The sequence below is a fragment of the Artemia sp. Qi Xiang Cuo genome, chromosome 7, assembly GCF_049724085.1.
Source record: "Artemia sp. Qi Xiang Cuo chromosome 7, ASM4972408v1, whole genome shotgun sequence".
Classification (NCBI taxonomy): domain Eukaryota; kingdom Metazoa; phylum Arthropoda; class Branchiopoda; order Anostraca; family Artemiidae; genus Artemia; species Artemia sp. Qi Xiang Cuo.
Genome location: NC_142800.1, coordinates 68,820,234 through 68,845,125, shown reverse-complemented (window position 1 = coordinate 68,845,125; position 24,892 = coordinate 68,820,234). Strand labels below are relative to the sequence as shown.

Sequence of the window (24,892 nt, the reverse complement as noted above, 5' to 3'; positions counted from 1 at the left end):
GACGTCTGTTGAAAAAGCTATTTTTGTGTCAATACTGCAGGCGAGTCTAGCGTATGGAATTTAGGCAATTCTTGTATTACCTCCAATTTTTCTCCTTCTTTGGACTTAACCTCTGGTTTATTATCTCTTGGACCATTAGGTTGTCTTTGAAATTCTTCTTCGTTACTTTCCTCACTACTATCCGATGGGCATTGAACCTTACTCATTTTCTCTTGTTAGTTGTGGAAAGTTTGTAGCCAAGACTGGGCCAAATTTTCTTTCCATTCCTCCCAACTATTTTGTTCGTTAAAAAGGTCATAAAATTTACATAGTCTCCATATATATGCTGGTGCAATTGTTTCGTCTTTCTCTTCATCTGAAGAAATAGACTCAGATTTCCATGGTTTTGAGAAAAATCCTTTTTAATTCTGTTATGGTGTACTACCTCTTCTGTTCATCTATCCGTGTGCTTTAAAACATATGCTAAGTTATTTGGTAGTACCTTTATTATTCTAAAAGGTCCGTCCCATTTTGGTTTTGGCTTTGATGTTCCTTCTAGGTTGGTTTTCTGTACATAAACCAGATCTCGTAAAACATATTTTGTCTTATTTTGGCTTCTCTCGTCATATTCGTCCAATCGTCTTTGGTTCTCCTTTGTGGCAGCAGCTTATTGCGTTTGCCATGTGAAAAATTTCTCCCTCTAGTGATTTGGAATTAATGGAATAATTTTTAGTTCATTTTTTCTATACTCCTGGGGCACTCTGTAATATCTTATCAAAATATTTTTACTCTCATCTTGATCAAGATTATCTAGGTCTTTCAGAAAATGTTTGAAGTGTTCAGGAAGCTCTTTTCTGTTTAGTAAGAAGGATTTCATGGCTGAACAAAAATCTTCTTTATCATGATGTCGCGAAATATTTCCATAAGATAATAATTCCGCATCGACAAGGTCGTTTTGGATGGCGGTTATAAAATTTTCATCCCCATCTGGGTTACGGGGAAAAAAATCTGGTAAAATTTTGCTATGGCCTTTTATATATATCGGGTTATATGAATATGCTTGAAGACGGAGTACCCATCTTTTCAGCCTCACCGAAGTATTTTGCATTATATGCAACTAAATTAGTGATTTTTGATCTACGCATAAAGTAAATTTTTTTTTTGCAAGGAAAAATTGGAAAAAGTATTCGGTAAAAACTATAACAGCTAAGCATTCTCTTTCAACCATTGAATATGTTCTTTCTGGCTCTGTCAGTGATCTGTTGGCATACTGGATTATTGATTCTTCACCCTCAGAATTTATATTCAATAGCAAGGCTCCAATTCCATACGCTGAAGCGTCTGTTGGCAAGCAGAATTCTAGTTACAAATCTGGCAATTTTAGTCTGGGAGGCTTTAACCCGTTACGGCCCACTGTCCTATTTATAGGACAGCTGGTTTTAAATTTTTTGTGGCTAAATTTATACTCGAAACAATTTGCTTTTAGTGATACGGGCGTCCTTGATGACCAAGCTATCTAGGTTAATTTTTCTAGGTCAGTTGATCATTCAATGATATTGTGTGGCGTTATTTATGTCACAATTAGCATAATTGCACAACGGTAGTTTTGAAAATTCGGTAAAAAACATTTAGAGTTCCCCCAGGCAGTAGTGACTTTGATAGCAGGTAGACAACTGTATATTTAACCGTATTCCTGAATAAAAACAGACCTGACAAGTAAGTTCAAATTTTTACGGCTTTTTACGTTAATGTCATATTTAAAGGACAGTGGGATGTAAAGGTTGCTTTTTGCACGTCAAATTTTAAGGATTACGTTTTTATTGCTAATTTCACTTGAGATTAGAAAAAATTAATGAAATTCTTTGGCTGATTCTTTGTTGTGACAACTTGGGGAAAACTTTATCTACGCTTTTTCTGGTTTCAGTCATAATTCTCTCTGCAATTTGCTTCCGAGTGTTCACCTATGCGTTTAGTTTACTTGTGATATCCATGTGTGTTTTTCTTGTTTTCTCTTATTATTAATCCTTTTTTTCCCTCTTTGATCGGGTACAAGTAAAAGTAACAATAATAATGTGGGTTCCTTATCATCCTTCAGCTTTAGCCTATCAGTCGCCATGGAAAAAATATCTTTAAAGTTTTCTATACATTCTTCTTCGTCTTCCAGATTTCTGAAAATGAAGACAAGAAACCCCTGCATTTCACTTAGCGAAGCTCTAGACCTCCTAGAAGACGAAGAATTTGCATGTGAAAATATTCAGGTTGTTGTCCTGCCTCCTGATCCCGATCAATGCTCTGATGAAGATGAAGGAAATGACGACGACACGGCGGCTCCGATTGTAAATGACGTCCCATGAACTGTTGAAGTAGATTTCAGACCAGGTCCTCTCGAAGAAGAACAATTTGAAGACATCGACAACATCATCCTCACAGAAGAAGAGGGTGAATCAATTTCGAGAGGTGGGCCACAGAAGAGGTAGTTCAAAGCCACGCACTCGAAATGGAGGAAGCAAAAAGGAACCTTTCCTTGGCGAAACTTGGGCGAGGGAGCGGCTCAGGCGTTTGAGAAAGCCCGAGAAGCAATAGAAGGAAAAACACCAGTAGAGGTCTTGGTTTTGTTTCTATACGATGAATTCTTCGACCTCATTTCTTGTGAAACGGTTAAATATGCGACGTGGAATGGAAAATTTGACTTCAGTACATCACCTAACGAAATTCGTGTGTTTATGGGAATACTAATTTTTTGGGGCTATGATAGATTTTACTCCCAAAGAGCTTATTAGTCAGTCGATGAAGATCTTGGGAGTGACCTGGTCAAGCAAGCAATGTCCAGATATCGATTCATGAAGATAAAAGAGAGCATCCACTTCGTGGACAACGATACAGTTCAAAGCTTCAAAAATCAGCGGTATTTCAAGGTGAAGCCCCTCTTCGACATAATCATCGCAAACTTTGAGCAGTTTTGGAATTTTCGCTCAGCATCTATCCATTGACGAAATGATTGTAAAATATAACGGAAAACATGCCTGAAACAGCTGATCCGAGGTAAGTCAAGTCGATTCAGATATAAACTATGGATTATGTGCATCTTGGACTGCTATTGCCTTCAGTTTTATGTTTACTCGGGGAATGAGCCTAGCGCCCCATCTCAGAGTGCTAAAGAAGGTTTAGGGTGTCAAGTCGTGAAAAAACTTCTGGAAATTGTTGAAGATCGCAAGAACCACGAGGTATATTTTGAAGATTTCTTAACAAGTCATCAGCTCTTATGTGATTTAAAAGGAGCGGGATTTTGAGTGACTGAGGTGGTTAGAGAAAACTGATTTGCAAGGTGCCCTTTCTCTTCTAAGAAGAATTTTAAGAAGGAGCTACATGGACGTATGATTATCGGTTTGATGCAGCCAACGATATATTGGTCGTAAAATGGCAGGACAATAACGTTGTCTCTGTTGCATCCAACCATCTCCTGTGCCACCAGTCAGCACCCGATATGATAGAATAGGACACTTCCTAGTGAAGCGCGAAAAGCGGCGACGATGCCAAGGCGAAAATTGCAAGAAAAAACCACTGAGCTACTGTGAAAAATGTGACGTCACCCTGTACACTGGCGTCTTACCACACTAAGTTTTGATTTGTTTTGGTTTTGTCTTGCACAATTTGAAGACATTTTCACGAAGAATTTGCATGTGAAAATATTCAGGTTGTTGTCCTGCCTCCTGATCCCGATCAATGCTCTGATGAAGATGAAGGAAATGACGACGACACGGCGGCTCCGAATGTAAATGACGTCCCATGAACTGTTGAAGTAGATTTCAGACCAGGTCCTCTCGAAGAAGAACAATTTGAAGACATCGACAACATCATCCTCACAGAAGAAGAGGGTGAATCAATTTCGAGAGGTGGGCCACAGAAGAGGTAGTTCAAAGCCACGCACTCGAAATGGAGGAAGCAAAAAGGAACCTTTCCTTGGCGAAACTTGGGCGAGGGAGCGGCTCAGGCGTTTGAGAAAGCCCGAGAAGCAATAGAAGTAAAAACACCAGCAGAGGTTTTGGCTTTGTTTCTAGACGATAAATTCTTTGACCTCATTTCTTGTGAAACGGTTAGATATGCGACGTGTAATGGAAAATTTGACTTCACTACGTCAGCTAACGAAATACGTGTGTTCATGGGAATACTAATTTTTTGGGGCTATAATAGATTTTACTCCCAAAGAGCTTATTGGTCAGTCGATGAAGATCTTGGGAGTGACCTGGTCAAGCAAGCAATGTCCAGATATCGATTCATGAAGATAAAAGAGAGCATCCACTTCGTGGACAACGATACAGTTCAAAGCTTCAAAAATCAGCGGGATTGTCCTCTTCGACATAATCATCACAAACTTTGAGCAGTTTTGGAATTTTCTCTCAGCATCTATCCATTGACGAAATGATTGTGAAGTATTACGGGAAACATGCCTGAAACAGCTCATCCGAGGCAAGTCCATTCGATTCGGATATAAACTATGGATTATATGCACCTCGGATGGCTATTGCCTTCAGTTTCATCTGTACTCAGGGAAGGAGCCTAGTGCCCCATCTCAGACTGCTAAAGAAGGCTTAGGGTGTCAAGTCGTTAAAAGACTTCTGAAAATTTTTGAAAATCGCAAGAACCACGAGGTATATTTTGAAGATTTCTTAACAAGTCATCAGCTTTTATGTGATTTGAAAGGAGCGGGATTTCGAGTGACTGGGGCGGTTAGAGAAAACCGATTTGCAAGGTTCCCTCTCCCTTCCAAGAAGAATTTCAAGAAGGAGATATGAGGAGCGTATGATTATCGGTTTGATGCAGCCAACTAAATATTGGTCGTAAAATGGCAGGACAATAACGTTGTCTCTGTTGCATCCAACCATCTCCTGTGCCACCAGTCAGCACCCGATATGATAGAATAGGACACTTCCTAGTGAAGCGCGAAAAGCGGCGACGATGCCAAGGCGAAAATTGCAAGAAAAAACCACTGAGCTACTGTGAAAAATGTGACGTCACCCTGTACACTGGCGTCTTACCACACTAAGTTTTGATTTGTTTTGGTTTTGTCTTGCATTTAATTCAGTCTTTGGCATTAAAAATATACTTGATGAAATCGTGTATACTTTGATATCACTAGAGCCCATTGTCCTATAAATAGGACAGCTTGTATCTCAGAGACCGGAGACAGGAAAAATCTATAAATGTATTTTTGGCTTACTTATGTGATAAAAAGAAACTGGTGAAAAGGACAACTAGAATCTCCGACATTTTTTTCTTGGGCTTTAACGGGTTAATAATTCCCTTTTTATTGCATTCAGTGCTTCTATAGTATCTGGTAGACATTCAAATTTGCCAGATTTTCTAAAAAGATTTTTCAAAGGCTGGGGCTATTGTCGCATAATTTCAAATACATCGTCTAAAATAGCTTAGAAATCCGCATACCGATCTACAGCTTTTCTTATCCTTTGGTGATTTTAATGTGGTTTTGGCTCCTTCTTTGGACTTAACCTCTCGTTTATTATCTCTTGAGCCATTTGATTGTCCTTGGAATGCTTCTTCATCACGTTTATCACTACCATCCGATGGGCATTGAACCTTACTCATTTTCTCTTGTTAGTCGTGGAAAGTTTGTAGCCAAGACTGGGCCAAATATTCTTTCCTCTTCTCCCAACTACTTTGGTCGTTAAAAACGTCATAAAGTTTACATGGTCTCCTTATATACTAGTGCAATTGTTTCGTCTTTTTCTTAATCTGAAGAAATAGGCTCAGATTTCCATGGTTTTGAGAAAAATACTTTTTACATTCTGTTGTGGTGTACTACCTCTTCCGTTCTTCTATCGTGGTGCTTTAAAACATATATTAAGCTATTTGTTAGTACCTTTATTATTCTAAAAGGTCCGTTTCATTTTGGTTTTAGATTTTTGGTTCCTTTTAGGTTGATTTCCTGTACATAAGCCAGATCTCCTAAAACATATTTTTTTTTATTTTGACTTCTGTCGTCACATTTTTCGATATGTATTGCCTTTGCATCTCCAAATTATCTTTAACTTGCTCCATAGCTTTTTTCATAGGGATGTTATAATCATTTCCTGTTTATATAGATCTAGATTGTAATATATTCTATCATTTTGTATTTCATCTATACATACTCTAGGTTCCCTCAAATGTTCTAAAAAATAGTTTTTCCTTTAAAAACGTGAATGAGCCGAATTCAATGCAAAGACTGCGAAAAGTAATAGTCATCCCAGTTTTTGGGTTTTTGTTTAGCGTTGATCCCCAGCATATAGGAAAAGTTCCCTATGTTTTTGCTCAATTTTTCCTTTTGCAGAAGCCATATAGGCGTAAGTATACCAGCGTTTTATGCCCAAATATTCAGATATTTTGCCTAATATTCTTGCTCTAAAGCATGGGCCATTGTCTATGAGTAGTGTCTTAGGGAAAATCCCATGTTCCAAAAAAAGACGGTTTACTAAAAAATTTACATTAGAGCTCGCTTTTTCATCCTTAATTCGGAAAGCCTGCAGATATGAATTGAAATTATCCACCTTTGATAAAACACAGCGATTCGGTTTCTTGGAAGCTGGTAGACCTCCTCTGTGCCCCAAAAGTCTATAGAAATTAATTTCCTATCCCTAAAAGGGTAGGGTATTGAACTTATTCGGCCCTAGGCCCTTTTGAAAATAAAAATTTCCCTTTATTCGTCCAATCATCTTTGCTTCTCCCATGTGGCAGCCGCTTATTGTATGTCCTATCTTTAAAATTTCTCCCTCTAGTGATTTTAGAATTAACGGAATAGTTTTAGTTCATTTTTTCTAGACTCCTGGGGCACTCTGTAATATCTTCTTAAAAGATTTTTACTCTCATCTAGATCAAAATTATCTATGTCTTTCAGAAAATGTCGGAAATGTTCAGGAAGCTCTTTTTCTTTTAGTAAAAAGGATTTCATGGCTGAACAAAAATCTTCTTTATATTGACGTCAGGAAATATTTCCATTAGATAATAATTCGGCATCGACAAGGTCATTTTGGATGATGGTTATCAAATTTTCGTCCTCATCAGGGTTACCTGATAAATAATCAGATAAAGTTTTGCTACGGCCTTTTATATATATTGGGTTATATGAATATGCTTGAAGACGGAGTACCCATCTTGTCAGCCTTGCTGAAGTATTTTGCATTGTATGCAACCATATTAGTGATTTCTGATCTACGCGTAAAGTGAACTTTTTTGCAAGCAAAATTTGGCGAAAGTAATCGGTAAAAACTACAACTGCCAAGCATTCTATTTCAACTGTTGAATATTGTCTTTCTGCCTCTGTCAGAGATCTGCTGGCATACTGGACTTTTGGTTTTTCTCCCTCAGAATTTATATTCAATAGTACCGCTTCAATTCCATACGCTGAAGCGTCTGTTTGCAAACAGAATTCTTGTTACAAATCTGGCAATTTAAGTCTGGGAACCTTTAATAATTCCCTTTTCATTGCATTCAGTGTTGCTATAGCATCTTTTAGACATTCAAATTTGCCTGATTTTCTAAAAAGATTTGTCAAGGGCTGAGCTATTGTCGCATAATTTCTAATGTATCGTCTGAAATAGCTTAGTAATCCGCATACATATCTACAGCTTTTCAGATCCTCTGGTGGTTTTAATTTCTCTATCAAAGTGAATTTTTCTGGATTTGGCAAAATAGTACCCTGGTTTACCAAATGTCCCAGAAAAATCAATTTTGGGACCTTAATTTGTAGCTTTAATCCTGTTTTTTCGAATTTTCCTAGTATTCTTCTAAGTCCCCTCAAATAGTCTTCTAGATTTTCAGTGAATAATATTAAATAATCTAAATTAGCTAATACATCCCTTTTTTCCTTGTTCATTGTCCTTTAATACTAAATTCATTAGTTGGCTAAAGCAGTATGGGCTAAATGATGAGCCAAAAGGAAAACGTTCAAACGTGAACGTTCTTCTGTCGTCTAAAATTACTGTTGCCTTGCGTTTAGTTTCTTGGTCTAAGACCATTTGCAAATATCCTGCTATCAGATCAAAACTAGGTCAAATCCCACAACTGGCACCAGCTGTAGTAAAGTATGTTTAATCTTGATGTAAAATAAGAAATGTTATAGCTATAGTGAATTAAGGTTATAGTTGCCACCCAGCTGTCACCAGCTGATATAACCTAGGTTTTGTTTTTTTGTTAATATACCCTTGTAGGGGGGTATAATTACGGTCCTAAGGTAAGAAAATTGTGGTAGCGTGCCTTAGGCCTTGCCCTGACTAATTATCTTGGGTGTACCAACTGGGAGTTAATCGAAAAACTAAACTAATGTTGTAGAGAGGTTTGGTATTGTATAATAACTTTTACTCAGCATTAAAGCAGACAATGGTACAGCACTCGGGCTATATGCATAATCATAAAATACAAATAATTAAATCATATATGACTTAAAATTCTCAAAACAATCCGAAATTGAACCATAGTTCAATGAATCAATGATTCAGTGAATTTAAAAATCAAGGAATTTTGCTAATTGAAGCCATCTAGTTGCACCCAATTTTGTTGTGTTGTTGGATTATATTCCTCTGAAGATTGTTACTGTGCTCTATTCACAAAAGGTTGTTATCTTTTTTTATTAATTATTATATAGATACTGTTTTGTGGTTTGATGGTGACTTTTTACCCCCTCCAAATATTGCTGCACATTTTTTATATTACAATATATCTCTGTTGGTTCTTTGCATAACCATCAATTTCTTGCTTATTTGAGGTAAGCCAACAGTGCCGTGCAGATTTCTTGGGCAGCAAGCATAAGAAGGAGGAATCCCGTCATGAATAACTTATGTACCCGCCCGTTTTTAATTAGCCTTAAATTGTGGAAAAGAGCTGAGCAGTTCCCCACACTTCCCTTGCTCCTTGCTATCTGTACGGCTATACTTTAATATATTCAGTATTCATTTAACTACAGCATAAGTATATATATATACAAATTTGGCACATTTGACATGTTGAACAAATTTTCAGAACAAATGCTTGTAATACTTGCAAAATAATACTTTGGATGCATGGGGACTGGGAATGATATTCAAATAAATGGGGTGAAAATCTGAATGACCTTTGGGGCTTTGTAGGGGCTGACCGGAAGTCTGACTCCTATAATACAACCTTGAGTAGGCAAATATTAACATTTCCTAATAGTTCCAACGTATATGCTTAGTTTTTCCTAGGACATTGCACACACCATCTTTTGACAATCTGGACATACACAGTGGCTTTTCATTTAGCTTGACACCACCTTAAACTTTCCACGAAAATTTAAGCTTAATACCCTATTCCGTTTCTGGGATAATGCATCTGTACCATTTTGACAACCTGGTTGCACATAAACTGTTAAGGTTTCGTTAAATAGTAGTAGTATTAGTAGCAGTAGTATTGATAGTAGCAGCTGTCAAAATAGTAGCAGTGCAGTAATAGTTGTAGAAATAGCAGATTCAAGTAGTCGCACATGGAAGTAGTCACAAGTAGTCGCAGTCACAATCCCAAAAATTGCACTCGCAGCCACAAATAATCGTATTCCCAAGTAGTTAGAGTCACATTCAAAAGTAGTCAGAGCCGCATTGCGTCATAGTCACAAGTATTAAGAGCAACAAGCAGTCACATTCGTCAGCCGCTGTCGATAGCAGTAACAAGTAGTCGCAGTTGCAAACAGTAACAGTAGCAGTGGCAAGAAATCGTATTCGCAAGAAATTGTAGTCGTTAAAATTCAGAGTTGTAGTCATACATAGTAAGAGGAGCAGTAGTAGCAGCATTAGTAGTTGTTGTAGCAGTATTATTAGTAATAGTAGAAATAATAGTATTAGTAGCTGTAATAGCCAAGAAAGTTTCAATTTAATACCCTCAGCTATTCCTGAGATATTCCTGATGCACCCTTTTGACCACCTGCATGCATTTAGTGTGTTTAGATTTAGTTCAACATCCACCTCAACGTTTTCTGAAAGTTTCATATTCATAGTTTTAGCCATTCTAGTACATACACTCCCTTTCGACAATCCTATTTAATCAAACATCTTTTTCAACATGCCCTGAAAGTTTCAACTTAATACCATTAGTTGTTCCTGCGACATCACAGTTACGGCCATATGAGAATATTGTATTCACTGAGTGCCTTTTAATTTACTTAAGCATCTCCAGCAACATGCTCTGAAAGTTCCAACGTAACACCTTTGGCTATTCCCGGTATATTGTACATGCACCTTTTTGACAACATGGATGCACAAAATGCCTTTTGATTTAGTTTTATATCGCCCTCAACTTCCTCTGAAATTTAAAAATTGATTCCGTACTTTTTTCCCTGATATAGTGTATCTAAACCCTTTTGACAACCTAGGTGCCCCTTTTGGTTTACTTCAATAGCAGTAGTAGTAGTAGCATTAGGGACAGTGCCAGCCTTAAGCGTTTCAACTTAATACCCTCAGCGTCTTCGGATATATTATTGATACCCCCTTTCGACAACCTGCATATACCTGGTAACTTTTCATCTAGTTGAAACTAAATGAGGAAATTAAATTTTTTATCTGCCATTCTGTGTCTCTGTCCCCCAAACATTGATTCTGAATCCACTTCTGAGTAGTAGTATAGTATTATTTACGGTAGTAGAAGAAATAGAGGCAGTAGTTGCAGCAGCTGTAGTAACAGTGGTAACAGTAGCAGTACAGGTAGTAGCTTGCACACAGTTCCGTTTTGTTTAAAAGTCCCCTCAACATGCCCTCAAATTTTTGACCGAATGACTCCAACCATTCCTGAAACATTACTGAAACGTCTTTTTGACAAACTGCATGCACACTTTCAACATCCCCCTCAAATTCCTGGAAGTTACATTTTTATGACCTTAATATTAGCAGTAGCAGTAGCAGTAGTAGTAACAGCATTATGCACACAGTGCCTTTAGGTGAGTTCAACGTCCCTCTCGATAGAGCCTGAAAATTTAATTTATTCTCTAAGCTTATTTATTCTCAGATATTGCTTATATACCCTTTTGATAACAATATACAGAGTGTGCTTTGAAACAGTTTAATATCCCACTCAAATTAACCTTAGAAGTAGACTCACTACACTAAAACTATTAGTGATAGAAATAAGAGCAGCAGTAGTAGCATTATTTGCATGAAAACGGTTTTTCATACTTAATACCCTAAACCCTTCCTGGAATGTTGCTGGTTAACAAGTGAAACGGTTAACAAATGAAACGGTTTAACATCAAGCAGTAGCTTGCAGATCTTGTCTTTCGGTTAGTTCAACATTCCCCTCAACATGCCCTGAAAGTTTCAACTTAATACTCTAAGCAGTTCTTGTGATATTACCGATACGCTCTTTTGATAGGCTGCATGCATATGGGGTGTTCTGATTCAGTTCAATACCTCCCTCAAAAGGGAGCTATAAGAAGGGAGAAACAGGATATTTCATTTATGATTGGTTAAAAACAGAACAACCGTTTAAAGTAGTTCTATTTTTTTGAAGAAAAGGGTCATAGCAGTAGCGTCAGAATAGGGACAGGAAAGTCTTACCTAAGGGGAAAGGTTTGTGCACAGGCAGGGTTGAACCCCAGTCCCCATTTTTGTGAGGCAAGGTAAATCATAAGTTCTACAGTACATTCAATAAAGACTAGAGATTTTTTAACCAATATGCTTATGAAACAGGATTTTTAACCCAATAATAGGTAATGAAATAGCTTCTGGAAATATTTTGGACAGCCTGGCCTAGAATTGCGAATTATTAAGTTATGGAACTTGCTTAGGTTAAATAATTCAGATAGGATAATAATTTATGAGTTTCTAAGCATCTAGCATATGTTATGTGACTGTCCAAAAGACATCCTAAATGTAAATTTTCTACAAAACATCCTTACCTATAGTCGTTCAGGTTGAGGAAATATTAGTGAATTTTCAGAGATCTAGTACACTTTATGTGAATTTATAAGAGAATTTCTAAGAATTTCCACCCCAAAAAATGAAAAATAACTAAAGTCGAGGGCATATGACATTAAGCTACTGACCATGTTTAGCATCATTTCTTCAGACCGTGGAAAATTCTTGAATTGAGTTTACAATTCCTCTATTCCCGATCTAAATATCGTAAAATCCTTATATAAAGATCATCTTACTTGAGTGTTAGTAGGGTTTTGAGTTGAGCAATATATATCCAATTCTTTTGCATCTTTTGGCACAGCAATTGCAGCATTTGTCTCTAGGTAGAAATGCTCTTGTCCACCAATCCGCATTTGTCCTTCAAGGATTTGCTCAGAATGGCTTAACCCAGCATCAACATCTCCGTTTTTGATAATTTTTATGCCAGAGTGGTAGAAAGAGTCGTTTTGGATTGCATCCTGGAATGATGAGAGATTTCATATGTCTAAGCGTTAGAGTAAAAGCTCTAACTTGGCTAAGGTCAAGTTCATTCAAAATGGCATAGTTAATATTATAAAGGTATTTAAGAATATGGATAAATATCCTCTAACGTCATTCATGGTGTATAGGGCGTCTTTATCTGTCGACATTTTGGTCAAGTTTTTTTTCTTTATTTCTTTTTTTTAAGGGACATGTAATGGCCCTATCACCCACCTTTATCGTATCTGGGATCAAACCCTAGGTTCCGCATTGCCAAGAATAAATTAATCCATTTTTCTACCACAAGATGAAAATTCGAAGTCTTAAATAAAATTCTACGGAAGTCCAAATTCAAAATCATACAGCTTCAGAATACCAGAACTCCATACCAATATATGTGATTTGGCTGTTGGATTTTTTTTTTAATCTAAGTTATACTATATCAAAATTTTAGAACGCTGAAGAATGCTATAACAGAATACAGAAGGCTAGAATTGGATGCAAAAACTTGTGGTTGGGCTGTTGGACGTATATTTGATAGATCTAAATGATAATATATCATGAGCTCTTGTTTTAGAATTAGGGATTATCATAAGTCGTAAACTTCTTTTTTCTTAATTTTCTGGGGTATTCCCAGACTTCAAATTATATTCTGTATTAAAAAAAGAAGATATTATAAGCTATCACAGCGTAATCTATTTGGAGTATTAAGATGGATTTCGTCGCAAAGTAAAGAAAATTAATAATTCTACCAATATTCCAATTTTCACCTAAGATAAAAGTTGGCGAGTGTATGGCCATTAGGGACAGTAGTAGTGTCACTACAGACACTGTAAGATTTCTGCTATCATAATATATATTTTAAACGGAGCATCAGAGCGGTTATGTTTAAAATAAATCCTACTGTTTTTAATTTCTTCAATGCATGCAAGAGGTACTAGTATTTTTGTGTTTGGCCTGGATAAAGACGAAGAAAATAATCTGGTAAAGTATCAATTTCAGGGATTTTCTTAGGGCAACTTTGGCTAAATTTATGCTTTTGAAAGAAGTCCATTTACTTATAACCTACACAAAACAAATTTAAGTAATGGTAGCAACAACATGACGATCGTTAAATTGAACATAAATCCCAAGCTTCAATCAATAAGAAAAATCTGAACGTTTAAATTTAACCTCGGTGCTACTGAATTTAATTTCCTCTTAGCATGCAAGAGGTGTTAGAATTTATTTTTGGCGTTAATTGGGACGAAGATAATAATCTCGTATAAGATAAATCTGTGGATTTTGCTCAGTGCAAAGACAAAGAAGATAATAATCTTGTAGAAAATAAATCTGTGGGTTATGATCAGTGCAAATTAGGCTAAATTTAGCCGTGTTCAATTATTTTATGCACAATACAAATGTAAATAATTGTAGTGTCAACAAGTGATTTTAATAAATTTCAACAAGGAATTCAAGCTACAGCCAATATCATCTGAACGTTTAATTCTGACATCAATTCTACTGAATTTAATTTTACCTTTTATTTCCAAGAAGTACTAGATTTTATATTTGACAAACTTTGAAGTTGTATCTGAAATACATAAAGTACTTGCAAATAACTGATTTTTTGTCAATAGTGGAAAATAAAAAGAAGCTTGAAATAATTTATTCGCATCCTACATAAATTTTCATTTTTAATTGTAGAGAAAAAACCTAAAGCGTAATGTTACGTTAAAGTACTGATATACATGAAATGAACAGAAGGGTTACAGAAGTGGGTATGAAGTTTGGCCAGAACACGTTTATTCTACTATGAGATATTATACTAGATAACACAAATATACTACTAGAACACAAACATTCAAATGTGCTTTAAAACATAACGTTTAAGATGAATTTCCAATATCCCGGCTGAGTTTGAATTTAGAACTCAATATTCCTAATTGAAACAAATTAGGTTCATCTTGGTAAGTTAAAAGCTAAGACCGGATAAAAGAGAAAATTTTGTCTTTATCTCCCCGCCCAATTTTATTTTTTAATTTATTGTTGAAATATGACAATAATGCAGTTACATACGCGGTGTAACCGTAGTCAAACTTAGTGGTAGAAGCAAAGAACTGCTTGTAACATGCAACATTCCACCAACATTCTCATAAAATTTAATTTATTATTGTAGTTTAGAGCGAATTTTTATCAAAAGTTTCCAAAGCATATCCCTTCTGATTCTCAATTTTATATTAAAATGAAAAAAAGTCAAGAGAGACTTCGTTCTTAGTCCTTTAGTCCTTTGATGTTACTGGTTAAATTTTGAAGGGTGAGTTACTCCTATTTTGACTAAATCTGCTTCACATTTTAAAAACGTAATCATCTAGAATAATAAAGTAATAGTTTGCGGAAGCTTTTAGACAAGATGTGCGCGAATTTATGCTATTTTGTTTCACTTCATTAACCCCCATCAGGTAAGACTGGTCATTCCCCATAATATCAATAATTCAAAATATAAAAGAATTTTGTATCTTAGAAATATCCCCATAGTCCTTTGATTTTACTGGCTAAATTTGGAGGGTAAGTAGCTCATACTTCGACTAAAACTACTATATAATTCTAAAAATACGACCATCTAGAATAAGAAATGCTCGTCGTACCTCTATAGTAAGTATAGGCTGCAAATCTTCATATTCGATTTTCACCTTTCTAGCGGACTTTTGGGCTATGGCCTGTTCAGTAGCAACAATGCATCCTATGATTTGGCCATGACACTCCACCTGGAAGAAATAAAGCGTATAGGATGCTGGCATTTCAACTGCACTGATGTATTTCCGGGTGGATAGCAACTTACCTCTTCCAAGGAGGTGGAAGGGTGCGAATATTTCTTCTAATGATCGGTCTGAAGAAAATCTGAATTTTTTTTTTTTTCATTTAACATATCCTGTCAAAACGGAGGTTTAAACTCATTGAATATCTTTAATAGGGGGAGGGCAATACATTTTTGGGTAGTGGGGTATAAGCCACCATGGTTTATAATACTAACCAAGCGAGGGTGTGCAAAATTTTTCTTCAAATTGCATGTATACTAAAACATAGTCTTACACTTACTTCAAGCTGAAACAATTTAACTTGAAAAGGTTGATTCTTTTAAGTTTTTGTTTGCTAAAAATTAATGAAAGTGCTAACATTATTTGATAATTTAATCAAAGGACTACTTATGGAAACCAAATTATATTATTTAATATGAATTCAGCAAGTAAATAGCAGGAATTCAAGATATTTATTAGGTTTATAACAAAGAATAATAAAAGCTTTATTTGCAAAGAGACTTTCACTAATGTTTACGTGGAACTAGTAGGTTCACTTCAAAGCAAAAAAAAAAAAAAATAAAAAATAAAAAGTCGATAAACCAAAATAATAACCAGCAGCAAAGGATTTAAAACTAATGAATTCAATTTCGGTTGGAAGCTTTTGCAAGAGAAAATATCTTCAAAATACTAAAGGAAAATTAAACTTCCATGTGCCATAATTTATCCTGTTTGTTGTTTTTATACCTACTTTTATTTAAGTCCATAGTAAAAAACCTATGCCCATTTATATGGATTAAACTGATTTGGTGGTCTTTAGATGTAAATTTGGAACTTTGATAAACTAAGCCCTTACATTCCATGTCTCCCCCTACATTTATGTTTTTTTACACTTGCTTTTATTTAAGCTCTAATTACACCCAAGAAGAGGTTTGAAGGTAAACTTCATAAAATTTATAGTTTTTAATTCATATTTGCTGATTTCTTTCTTAAAAAAAATACGCCTTGTTTCCAGGTTCACTTCCACTTGTTTAAATGATAGGATCTTGTTCCCTTTTTCAGAAAAAAAAAACAAAAATATTTCATTCATAATCTTTTAATGGCAATTTCAAGACTCAAGTTCATCTAGGACTTTATTTTTCGAAACGGAAAGACTGGAAAACCAATTTTTAGTTACGCAATGGACAAAAGATGATATAATTAAAGCCATCAAACCACAACTTGAAAAACTGAATCTTTGCATTAGAACAACATGCTAAGTTAAGTTAAATAGAAAATTAGATTAACATGAATTAACACAAATTAGATCAAATAACAAGTTATTTTCTTAACTAAAAAAAAGCCCGATGTCCTAAAATATAATATCCGATCAAAATCGAAAATATACAATTAACATTACGTCTTTAAAATTTATGATTGGAGGCTTGCTGTCCCCCCGCTTGTAAAAAAGGATGATCAGAATCAGAAAATGTGTTTGAAAGTAACAACAGTGTGAAAGCACAGTAGCGGTAACTAACAGTAAAATATGCTGTGCGACAGTACGATACACTTTGAAGGACCTATCAGTGGGAAAATATGCAGTTGTTAACGGCATAAACTTATCTAAACCCCGGTGATTTTCCCAAGCTTATTCGTGGACAGGGTTTTTTATACGCTACCAGGAAGTTAAATATTCTTGCACAAAATATTTTAACTTAAGCATGAATACAAACAGTCCAGTAACCCGAAATTTCATCAGAGCTAGGATGGATTGACAATAGGTTGAACAAGGGGATACAGCGTGAAATGAATCCAAACTTATCTGCAATCTTAAAAAATATTTTACTACACGCACAGGTCATCCGGTCTTGAGTAGGGACTATAGGTTGTGGTTCGTTCTTTATTAGGTTACAGGTATCGCTGCAACCATGGTTTTCCCTCTCCGGGTAAATCCTTTATAGGTATGATTTAAACGTAAGAAATATCTTTTTAACGCGAGATTTGTGTCAGACCTAAACTGAACACTTAACCGAAGCAATGCGTATTTTCTTCATTTTTCAAGTTCCTCTACATCTATATCAAGCTCGATAAAAATACTAATAGCAACAAACATATACCTTTTCCCTGGCAAATATTTCCTCATCCTGGAAGACTGGACCTGTAATGTTTTGAGACGACGGAAGATCTTTTGCAGAGAAAAAGGCTACAACACCATCCATTGCAAGAGCTTCTGTTTCATCAATCTTTAGAATTTTGGCATGAGCTCTAGTACTTGTAACGAGAGCTAGATACAACTCATTTTTAAAGCATGGAATATCATCACAGTATTGAGCTTCCCCTGGAAATACACAATATAAAGCGCATGTTAAGAAGATAACATAATACCTAATAAATTTGATCATCCTCCTCTGCCTGGCCCCTGAGTCAGAATTTACTCTCCACGCCCCTTCCGTATTTTTTTTTTTTTTTTTTGTGTTTTCGATTTTCTAATTCCTTTGCATTATATTTGCCCAGATAGCACGCAATAAAATTACTTACTATTGCCCAATGTAAGAGGAGAAGCATTGTTTTTAAAGCTAATTTAAAGGGTAAGATTCATGCTTCAATTAAGACATTCTAAAAAGCAAGAGACAGCAAATTTATATAAAAAGAGGAAGAAAATTTATCCGGTTCTAACAAAACCCATAGCTACGGTTGCATCCCTCTTGATCGAAAATAAAAGTGAAAAACTTAAAAGCCAAACTTCAAACCTTATGTATATTTCCTTCTTCTCTCTTATAACCAATGTCAACATTTCCGACTTAGGCTACTTAATCTGATTGGAAATTCTTGACTAAAGATAAAACCTACTGACCTAAGCGTCTCCAGTACAGAACTATTGGAATAGCGGCTTCAAACCATGGCAAAAATGTTTTGATTATGAAGAAGAGAATAAGCAAAGCAAGCGGAAAATGATCGTGCAAATATATAGGGAAGAGACAATTGGGCTTGGCCTGTCGTTTCAGGGAAATACATATACCAAAGTACCCATCAATAAAAATGAAACAAAAATACAAACAGAAATAAAATTATATTGGTACCGAGTCATTTAACTACAAGGGACTTTTAACGCAACTATAGAAGAATGCTTCATTTCTTTTGAATTTTTATTTGAGGCAAACGAAGAATTGGGCTCTAGCATAAGGGACGACACAAAATATCACCAGACATCACCTCGAATAACCTCTTTATTTGCATAGGTGTTATTTGCATGAGTGCAAAAAAAAACTCATCTCAGTCAAAGCAGAACTTGTCCGCTGGTAGGCCTACTGTTTAAAACTACCCTTGGCGAAAAATATAAAGGTTTTTGTGAGTGATTAGAGTGCAGGATTATTGGGTAAATATCTTTTCTGGGTCCCAGCCCAAGGCGCAGTCATGAAAGGAAGAAATTGAGATGAAATTTGGGGGTATGGATTGGGTATAGGCCTAAAGCATAGGGAGAGATAGTTAGTGATTATTAATGGAAGAGAGTATTCCCCCAGATACCATATTTTGGCTAGGCTATGCCTTGGTAGGGTATTTAAAACTGGCAATACAAGGCCCCAATCGCTTGTTTCCTGAGGAGACTGATCTCGAATTCCTCAAAGACTCGCCGAATTCAACCACATCTTCCACACTCCGATTACCTTCCGACTTAACGAATACCCAGTATACTCCTTCCAATTCTGTCTCCCGATTATCGCTATTTTCTGCTGAGAGAGCGATGACCCCTTAGTCCGCCTTAAGCTGTCCTTCCCTGCCGCATTTACAAGATGAAAACAATAGTTCCCGTAAGATATTAATGTCCGTAAGTGCAGATGGAACTTTCAGATTATGTTTATTTTTTTTGTGTCTCTTTTATTACTTGCTCTTCTGACACTCGTAGTTGCAACAAAGAAATCATTATCAAACAGTAGCTCAACAATATAGCATCCATCTTTTTAGCTTGAATTTTAAAACCATGTCCTCTCTTTCTCTTTGTCCCTTTTTTCTTTTTTAGTTTTCTCAATTCCACCAGAAAAAGGAACAAATCTTATTCACGCGGGAATTTGATTTCAACGATTGGTTTCTCATATTCAAGTCTTGTTCTGTCAAATTTTTTGAGGCGAAGCAAGTGGTCTAAATTTGTTTAAAACCTTTTCTGGAACATAAAAGCCAGTTTTTAGTGTCTCGTTAATTGTTGCTTCATCTTATCTTGACAACACAAAGTTTTAAGCCTCTCATTTTCTGACATAAAATTACAAGGAAAAGCACGAATAACATAATCGATTTTCTCTACAAACCTCAAGTGTTTCATTTTCTTGGCGGGACGGATTTGCCTCCCCTGTCTCCCCATCTTGTCACGAAGTCACATTGTATCTTCACTTAGACGGGCAGGTTTGGCCTTTACTGTCTCGCCCATTGTGTTAAGGCTTGCCGCGTCCAACCACATTATTAGGGAAATAACCTCTAGAGGTGGAAGATTCCAGATATCTCCGAGGTTTACGAGAACGTTCACGAAAGGAGTACGCACTAGACCTACCTTTGCTGTTTTTCTTTGGAAAGTACAATCTAGTCAGGATACCACTAGCCTAAAATATGCCTGATAGGTGATCAGTAGCAGCAGAAGGTTTGGCAACAGATTATGAGGTAATCAATAGCGCTTATTACGAATATGAGTATTATGTACACGACCGGGGGATGCTAGCCTTGGAAAATTTGAAAAACATATCGTTTTTTTCTTCTTTTAAAATGCCTTCTACAAAAAGTATAAACAATGATCACGCAGCCTATGGTAATCGATAATACTGATTACGAGTATCTCACGATGCTGATGATATTGGAACATTTATTGAAAAAAATCGCTCTAATATTCAAGTATTTGGCGAGTAATGGATAGTTATTCTCTAACTACTCCTAATAGCAAATGCTAGATATTTCGTGTCATGTACTTATTAATAAGCAGACTTTAAAAGATTTTAGCTCAGCACATCAAGGTTTTCACTTGAATCTGAATTATAGATAGAAGAGAATTCAAAGGTTACAGAACCAGAAAATTAATTAGGGAGCATAAAAAAAGTATTCAAACATTCCCCACCACAGCCACAAAGTAAATCACACGTTCTATTTCCCGCACATAATTTTTTTTTTTACTGCACTTGCCCGACTAGTACTAAGGGACCACACAATTGGGGAATACCTTAAGGGTTGACAAAACTGGCCTAATCTCACAATCCTGGAAAGTCCAGTGAAACAATAAGGGATCAAGAAGCTGCGGTTTTGGTCAGTTCGCTTGAAAGAAAAAATAACAAAAAAAGCGTCCAACTGGAGGTAAACGCGCTTAGAATGGCACCCAAAAGAAGTGTCAGATAGTTTAAAATATTTGAGCTTCCACTCCTGAGGGTATAAATGCACTCGCAAGTCATCAAGAGAGGTACAGAGGTGTGGATTTTCACCGCATGTGGTGACAGTGACTTTCTTCCAAATAAAAAGAAAACTTTCTTACACAGAAGAATCGAGCTTTGACCTCTTTATCTCTTTAAAAAGCAAAGCAGTCAGTTCTTACAATGCTGATTTCTCAACAGCCTTAGCCGCCACTTATTTTCCTTCAGAGAACATAAAACCAACTGCATCACAGTGAAAAAGCTTATAAAGAAGGCAGATGAAAAAACTAGGTCTTTTGTTTAATTCCTGCAAAGTTGATTTATAGGGACTGAATATTTACGGAATCAGACAAAACTTTCGGTTTTCCGAAATTTAAGTGGTATCCAAAGAATAGCTTATAATAATATAGCGACAGAACAACACTATCTGTGTCATTGATTCAAACAATACCGGTTTCCTTCTTCAAACACTCCAACGTGTGTAGCACAACTCTAGTATCCACCTCTTAATGGAGACAACGGAAGCTCTTCAAAACCTGTGTCAATACATCTACCTTTGCTTAGCCTCACTATTTTCTTCTGGTATTGATAGCCTCCCGAGAGACGTAGACCGTTATTCTTGCTTGAAGCACATTGACTAGATTTTCGAATTTGTCAAATAAAAGATCATTCATTTTTGTCTTTGTCTTTGAATATGATTAGTATCAAGTACCAATTATCTACCTTCAAGCGTTTACCTAGAGCTACTGCAAGTTTGTATGGAGATCTTTACTGCTCGTGGCAATCACCACAGTGCTTCAGGCAAATTAGGTTACCTTCTTTTTCACAATATATAAAGTTTCCATCATATCCATCTGCAAGTACATGCAGTTCTTTAACGTCACCGTTAAAAGACATAAGAGTAGTAAATATTCGTTTTCGTAGCTTTCAATAGTTTTCGATGGTGGGTAGTTTTTGAGGTTCAGCATCAATTCTTTAACCTAAAGCAAGTGGACTCACTGCTAATCTCTACGTTAAGAGGCCACCCATTCAATTTTTTTTCGGATACTTCAGAAGAGCTGACATGGCTTCTGACCGAAATACAACCTTCCCAGAAATGCCAATTCTTTTAAATACAGGAAGTACATATGGGAAAAGCTAATGATAAAGCAAGTTCCTCAGATGGTGAAGTCTTGTGTCCCCAGCAATGTAAAAATTTACCGACACCCTTTTGACAGTTTAAAATTCAGTATTGTTGAGACTATTTGCAGCACTAAAATACGGGTTGGTTTTTTTTCCGTTACACCTGCACATTATTCATGATCTTCACGTTGCTAAAAGCAGCTATATCTCTGTCCATTTATCGCTGAAGGGCTCCGTTTCCAATAGTTCACATTTCGAGAAGACTGTCAGCAATCTCAGTATCGACTGTATCAAGAGTGTAAATATTGAGCAAATCGTCAACGCCGCATCGAAAAGGACGCCAGAACAAAATTCACTTTATCACCAATTTTGTGCTGGTGCAAGATGAAGGAGGGAAGATCTTTGCAGTGAGAAGTGTCAAACTTAGTGTCAAAGTCAGTTATCAAACTCACTTTGTCACTTATTGTCAAGTGTCAAACTCACTTTGAGGTACAATACATAGCAGCTAACTGAATTTAGATGAGATTGAGTTACAAAAAGGAAGACTTTAAGTCCACTTTACAAGTGCCAACTCATTCACGGTAATCCCTGTGATTCCACTCTCCGTCTTTGAATCCAAATTAATAGTGAATTCTACTGCATGATCAGGGTAAATGTAATTGAAATTGGCATTTTGCATCTTCATACTGAAAAATTCATTGCAAAATACCTTCTGGAGATAAGTCGTCTGTGCCAGGCACTGAATCATTCAAGTCCTGTATTTATATTGACTTCATGAAACTAAATAAGAAAGCCATTGGCTTGCCCCGGCAATGTAGCCATCCCTGCCACCAAATCTTTCTTCTGATTAACTGCTAGAACAACGAGATCTCGGCATTTTGCTGTCACACCTATTTTTCGTAACAGATTCTCCTGGCTGAATCAGGTTTGAAGATAACAGGGGAGGGTTTCTGTTTCATTTTTGGAAATTTTCATTTTTAGAATTTTAATTTTTCATTATTCATGTGTAGAATTTACTGTCAGTAATTACATCTTCTAAATCAGGTTCCGTTCCACTAACAGTAGCATGCTCATCCATGGATTTTATTGCTTTGGCATAGATCTTATATTCAGATAGGTTACGGAGATCTACGGGACTGGTTCACTTGTGCTTTATAAACCCCTATGGTTTTGCATGCTAAAAATGGAGTCACTCCACTTCTTCACTAATAGTTCAAAAACAAAAAGGGTAGTAGTGTAGTGTTGATTACCCCCATGCCTTCTCAAGGCCAGAACATAATTTGCACTTTAAAGCAAACAAAATATATTTTAAATGTTTTCTCATTTTTGACATTAATAAAAAAAAATCTTGAAAATTAAGGAATAAATATTGGTATATGTTTATTAAACTGACAATCCACGGTCATTTGTTTTTTCCGTAAAGTGCAAATTATATTCTGTTCTTTAGAAGACAAGGGAGTTATCAGCACTATTCATGTAAATTTTTTCTCGTTTTGAGTTTGACTCGGTTATTTATTGTAATTTCTGTTTGTTTTGTGTTTTTTTTTTATTATCGATGGGCATTTGTGGTAGTTTTACCTTTGGAAGATTATTTAACCTTATTTCTGCTCATTTTTGGTTCAATGGAACCTTTTACTTATCTTTGAAAACGTAATTTCTTAGACCACACTGCTTTTCTATTTACGAAAAATTAAGCAAGAAAAACCGGGTTTTAATTTTGATAAAGCAGTGTTTTCTAATAAGAAAACTTGTTTTCTCGAAAAATTTTAAAATAAATTATCAACATTGATCAAGATTATTCTTCATTATATTTTTCGTCGATTCTTAAAGATTGCAAATGAACGGCAACAGCTTTGGAATAAGAATATTCAATTTTGTCGAATTTCCTTTAATTTGTCCTATAATATCAAAATTGCGGAGCAGTTTGAAATTTTTTATTGATTGAAGGGAATTTGGTCAGTTGTGATCAATTTTGAGGAGTTCAAAGACACTAGAAGGTTGCACCCACTTGTCAATTATATAACGTTGATTTTTGTATTCAGCATGATCGATTAGATCAGACTGTGTTCTCAAACGTTCTACTGCTTTCTGATCATCCAAAACTGTAACTACTCTAACCTAAGCTTACGAGCATGGATGTTTATTTTTATAGAAAACTAGTGTCGTAACCGTATCTGAATGGTTGATTTCATTTCTATTAATTAGATTGCTTCGCATGTGAGTTTGGTCACTCCAAGAATCAATAGACATTTCTACCAACTTTCTGTTTAATTTATCGTGCATCTTGTGTGATTCAGCAAAACACATAGATTTTTTCCTTTCTAAGGGTCCTCACCCAAACCGCTGTTTGATGGAGTGTCCGATCAGCTCTGTTGGGGTAATTTATGTCAAAATACCGTAAACTTCAACAATTGTAACAAGTAACTTCCCTAAGTTTTTGCAGAAATTTGCTTTTTTGTATCGTATAATATTACTTATTTTTATTGCACTCTGTATGTCGTGATTCTTCTGTGTCAGAAACATCATTTATTTATTGGCTCATTTCCATAATTGATTTCAGTAGCTTTATAAAGTATATCTTTATATTGGTACGGGTATTTTCTAAAAATTGTTCCCTGTTCTTTTTTATTCTCCTTAAATGATCAGACAAATTACCTTTTATCAAGCAGGTAAGCATATTCATTTGCTACCTAAGACTTTCAAATTCTCTGAAATACGAAAATTTTTATAATACCCTGCTTTTATTTTGATATTTTAAATACCAATTGTTTATGCCAGCTACAGCCCACAAATTTTCTGTATTTTAAATTACGGTATATACGGTAAATTTGTATAATATCCTACTTTTATTTTGATATATTAAATACCAAGTACTTACGCCAGCTACAGCCCACAAATTTTCCGTATTGCAGTTTTTAAAGCCATAGTTTTTGCTAATATGAGTAAATTAAGGTATATATAGTAAAATTTTATGATATCCTACTTTAAGTGGGTATTTTAAACACCAATTACTTATGCCGACCACAGCCCACAAATTTTCCGTAGTGTAGTTAAAAAAATAGTAGCTAAGCCACAAATATCCGAACAAAACGAATTTTTCGTAATATGGTTGTAGAAGAAATAGGGGCTAGGCCACAAACATCCATACAAAAAATACTTTTAAATTCGGGGGTTTCTTACCAGAGTTTATAAACAAAATGGAGCCCGAATCTTCAGAAGACACAGGTTCAAGCTTCTGCCACCTATATTGGAAATACGAGTAAATCACGGTATATTAGGTAAA

The 24,892-nt window shown here is 35.7% G+C and overlaps 1 protein-coding gene across 3 annotated transcripts in view; it reads right to left on the bottom strand.

Moving 5' to 3' along the window:
* The window catches only part of LOC148950636 (xanthine dehydrogenase/oxidase-like), a 354,380-nt gene that overhangs the window by 150,434 nt on the left and 179,054 nt on the right, over positions 1-24,892 (bottom strand). For all 3 annotated transcript variants that reach the window (XM_089092523.1, XM_089092525.1, XM_089092524.1), the window contains 3 exons: positions 17,224-17,444; positions 14,978-15,097; positions 12,128-12,349 (listed from right to left, as the gene is read on the bottom strand). In XM_089092523.1, coding sequence (XP_088948649.1) covers positions 12,128-12,349; positions 14,978-15,097; positions 17,224-17,444 — 563 coding nt within the window. The remainder of the gene's footprint in view (positions 1-12,127; positions 12,350-14,977; positions 15,098-17,223; positions 17,445-24,892) is intronic.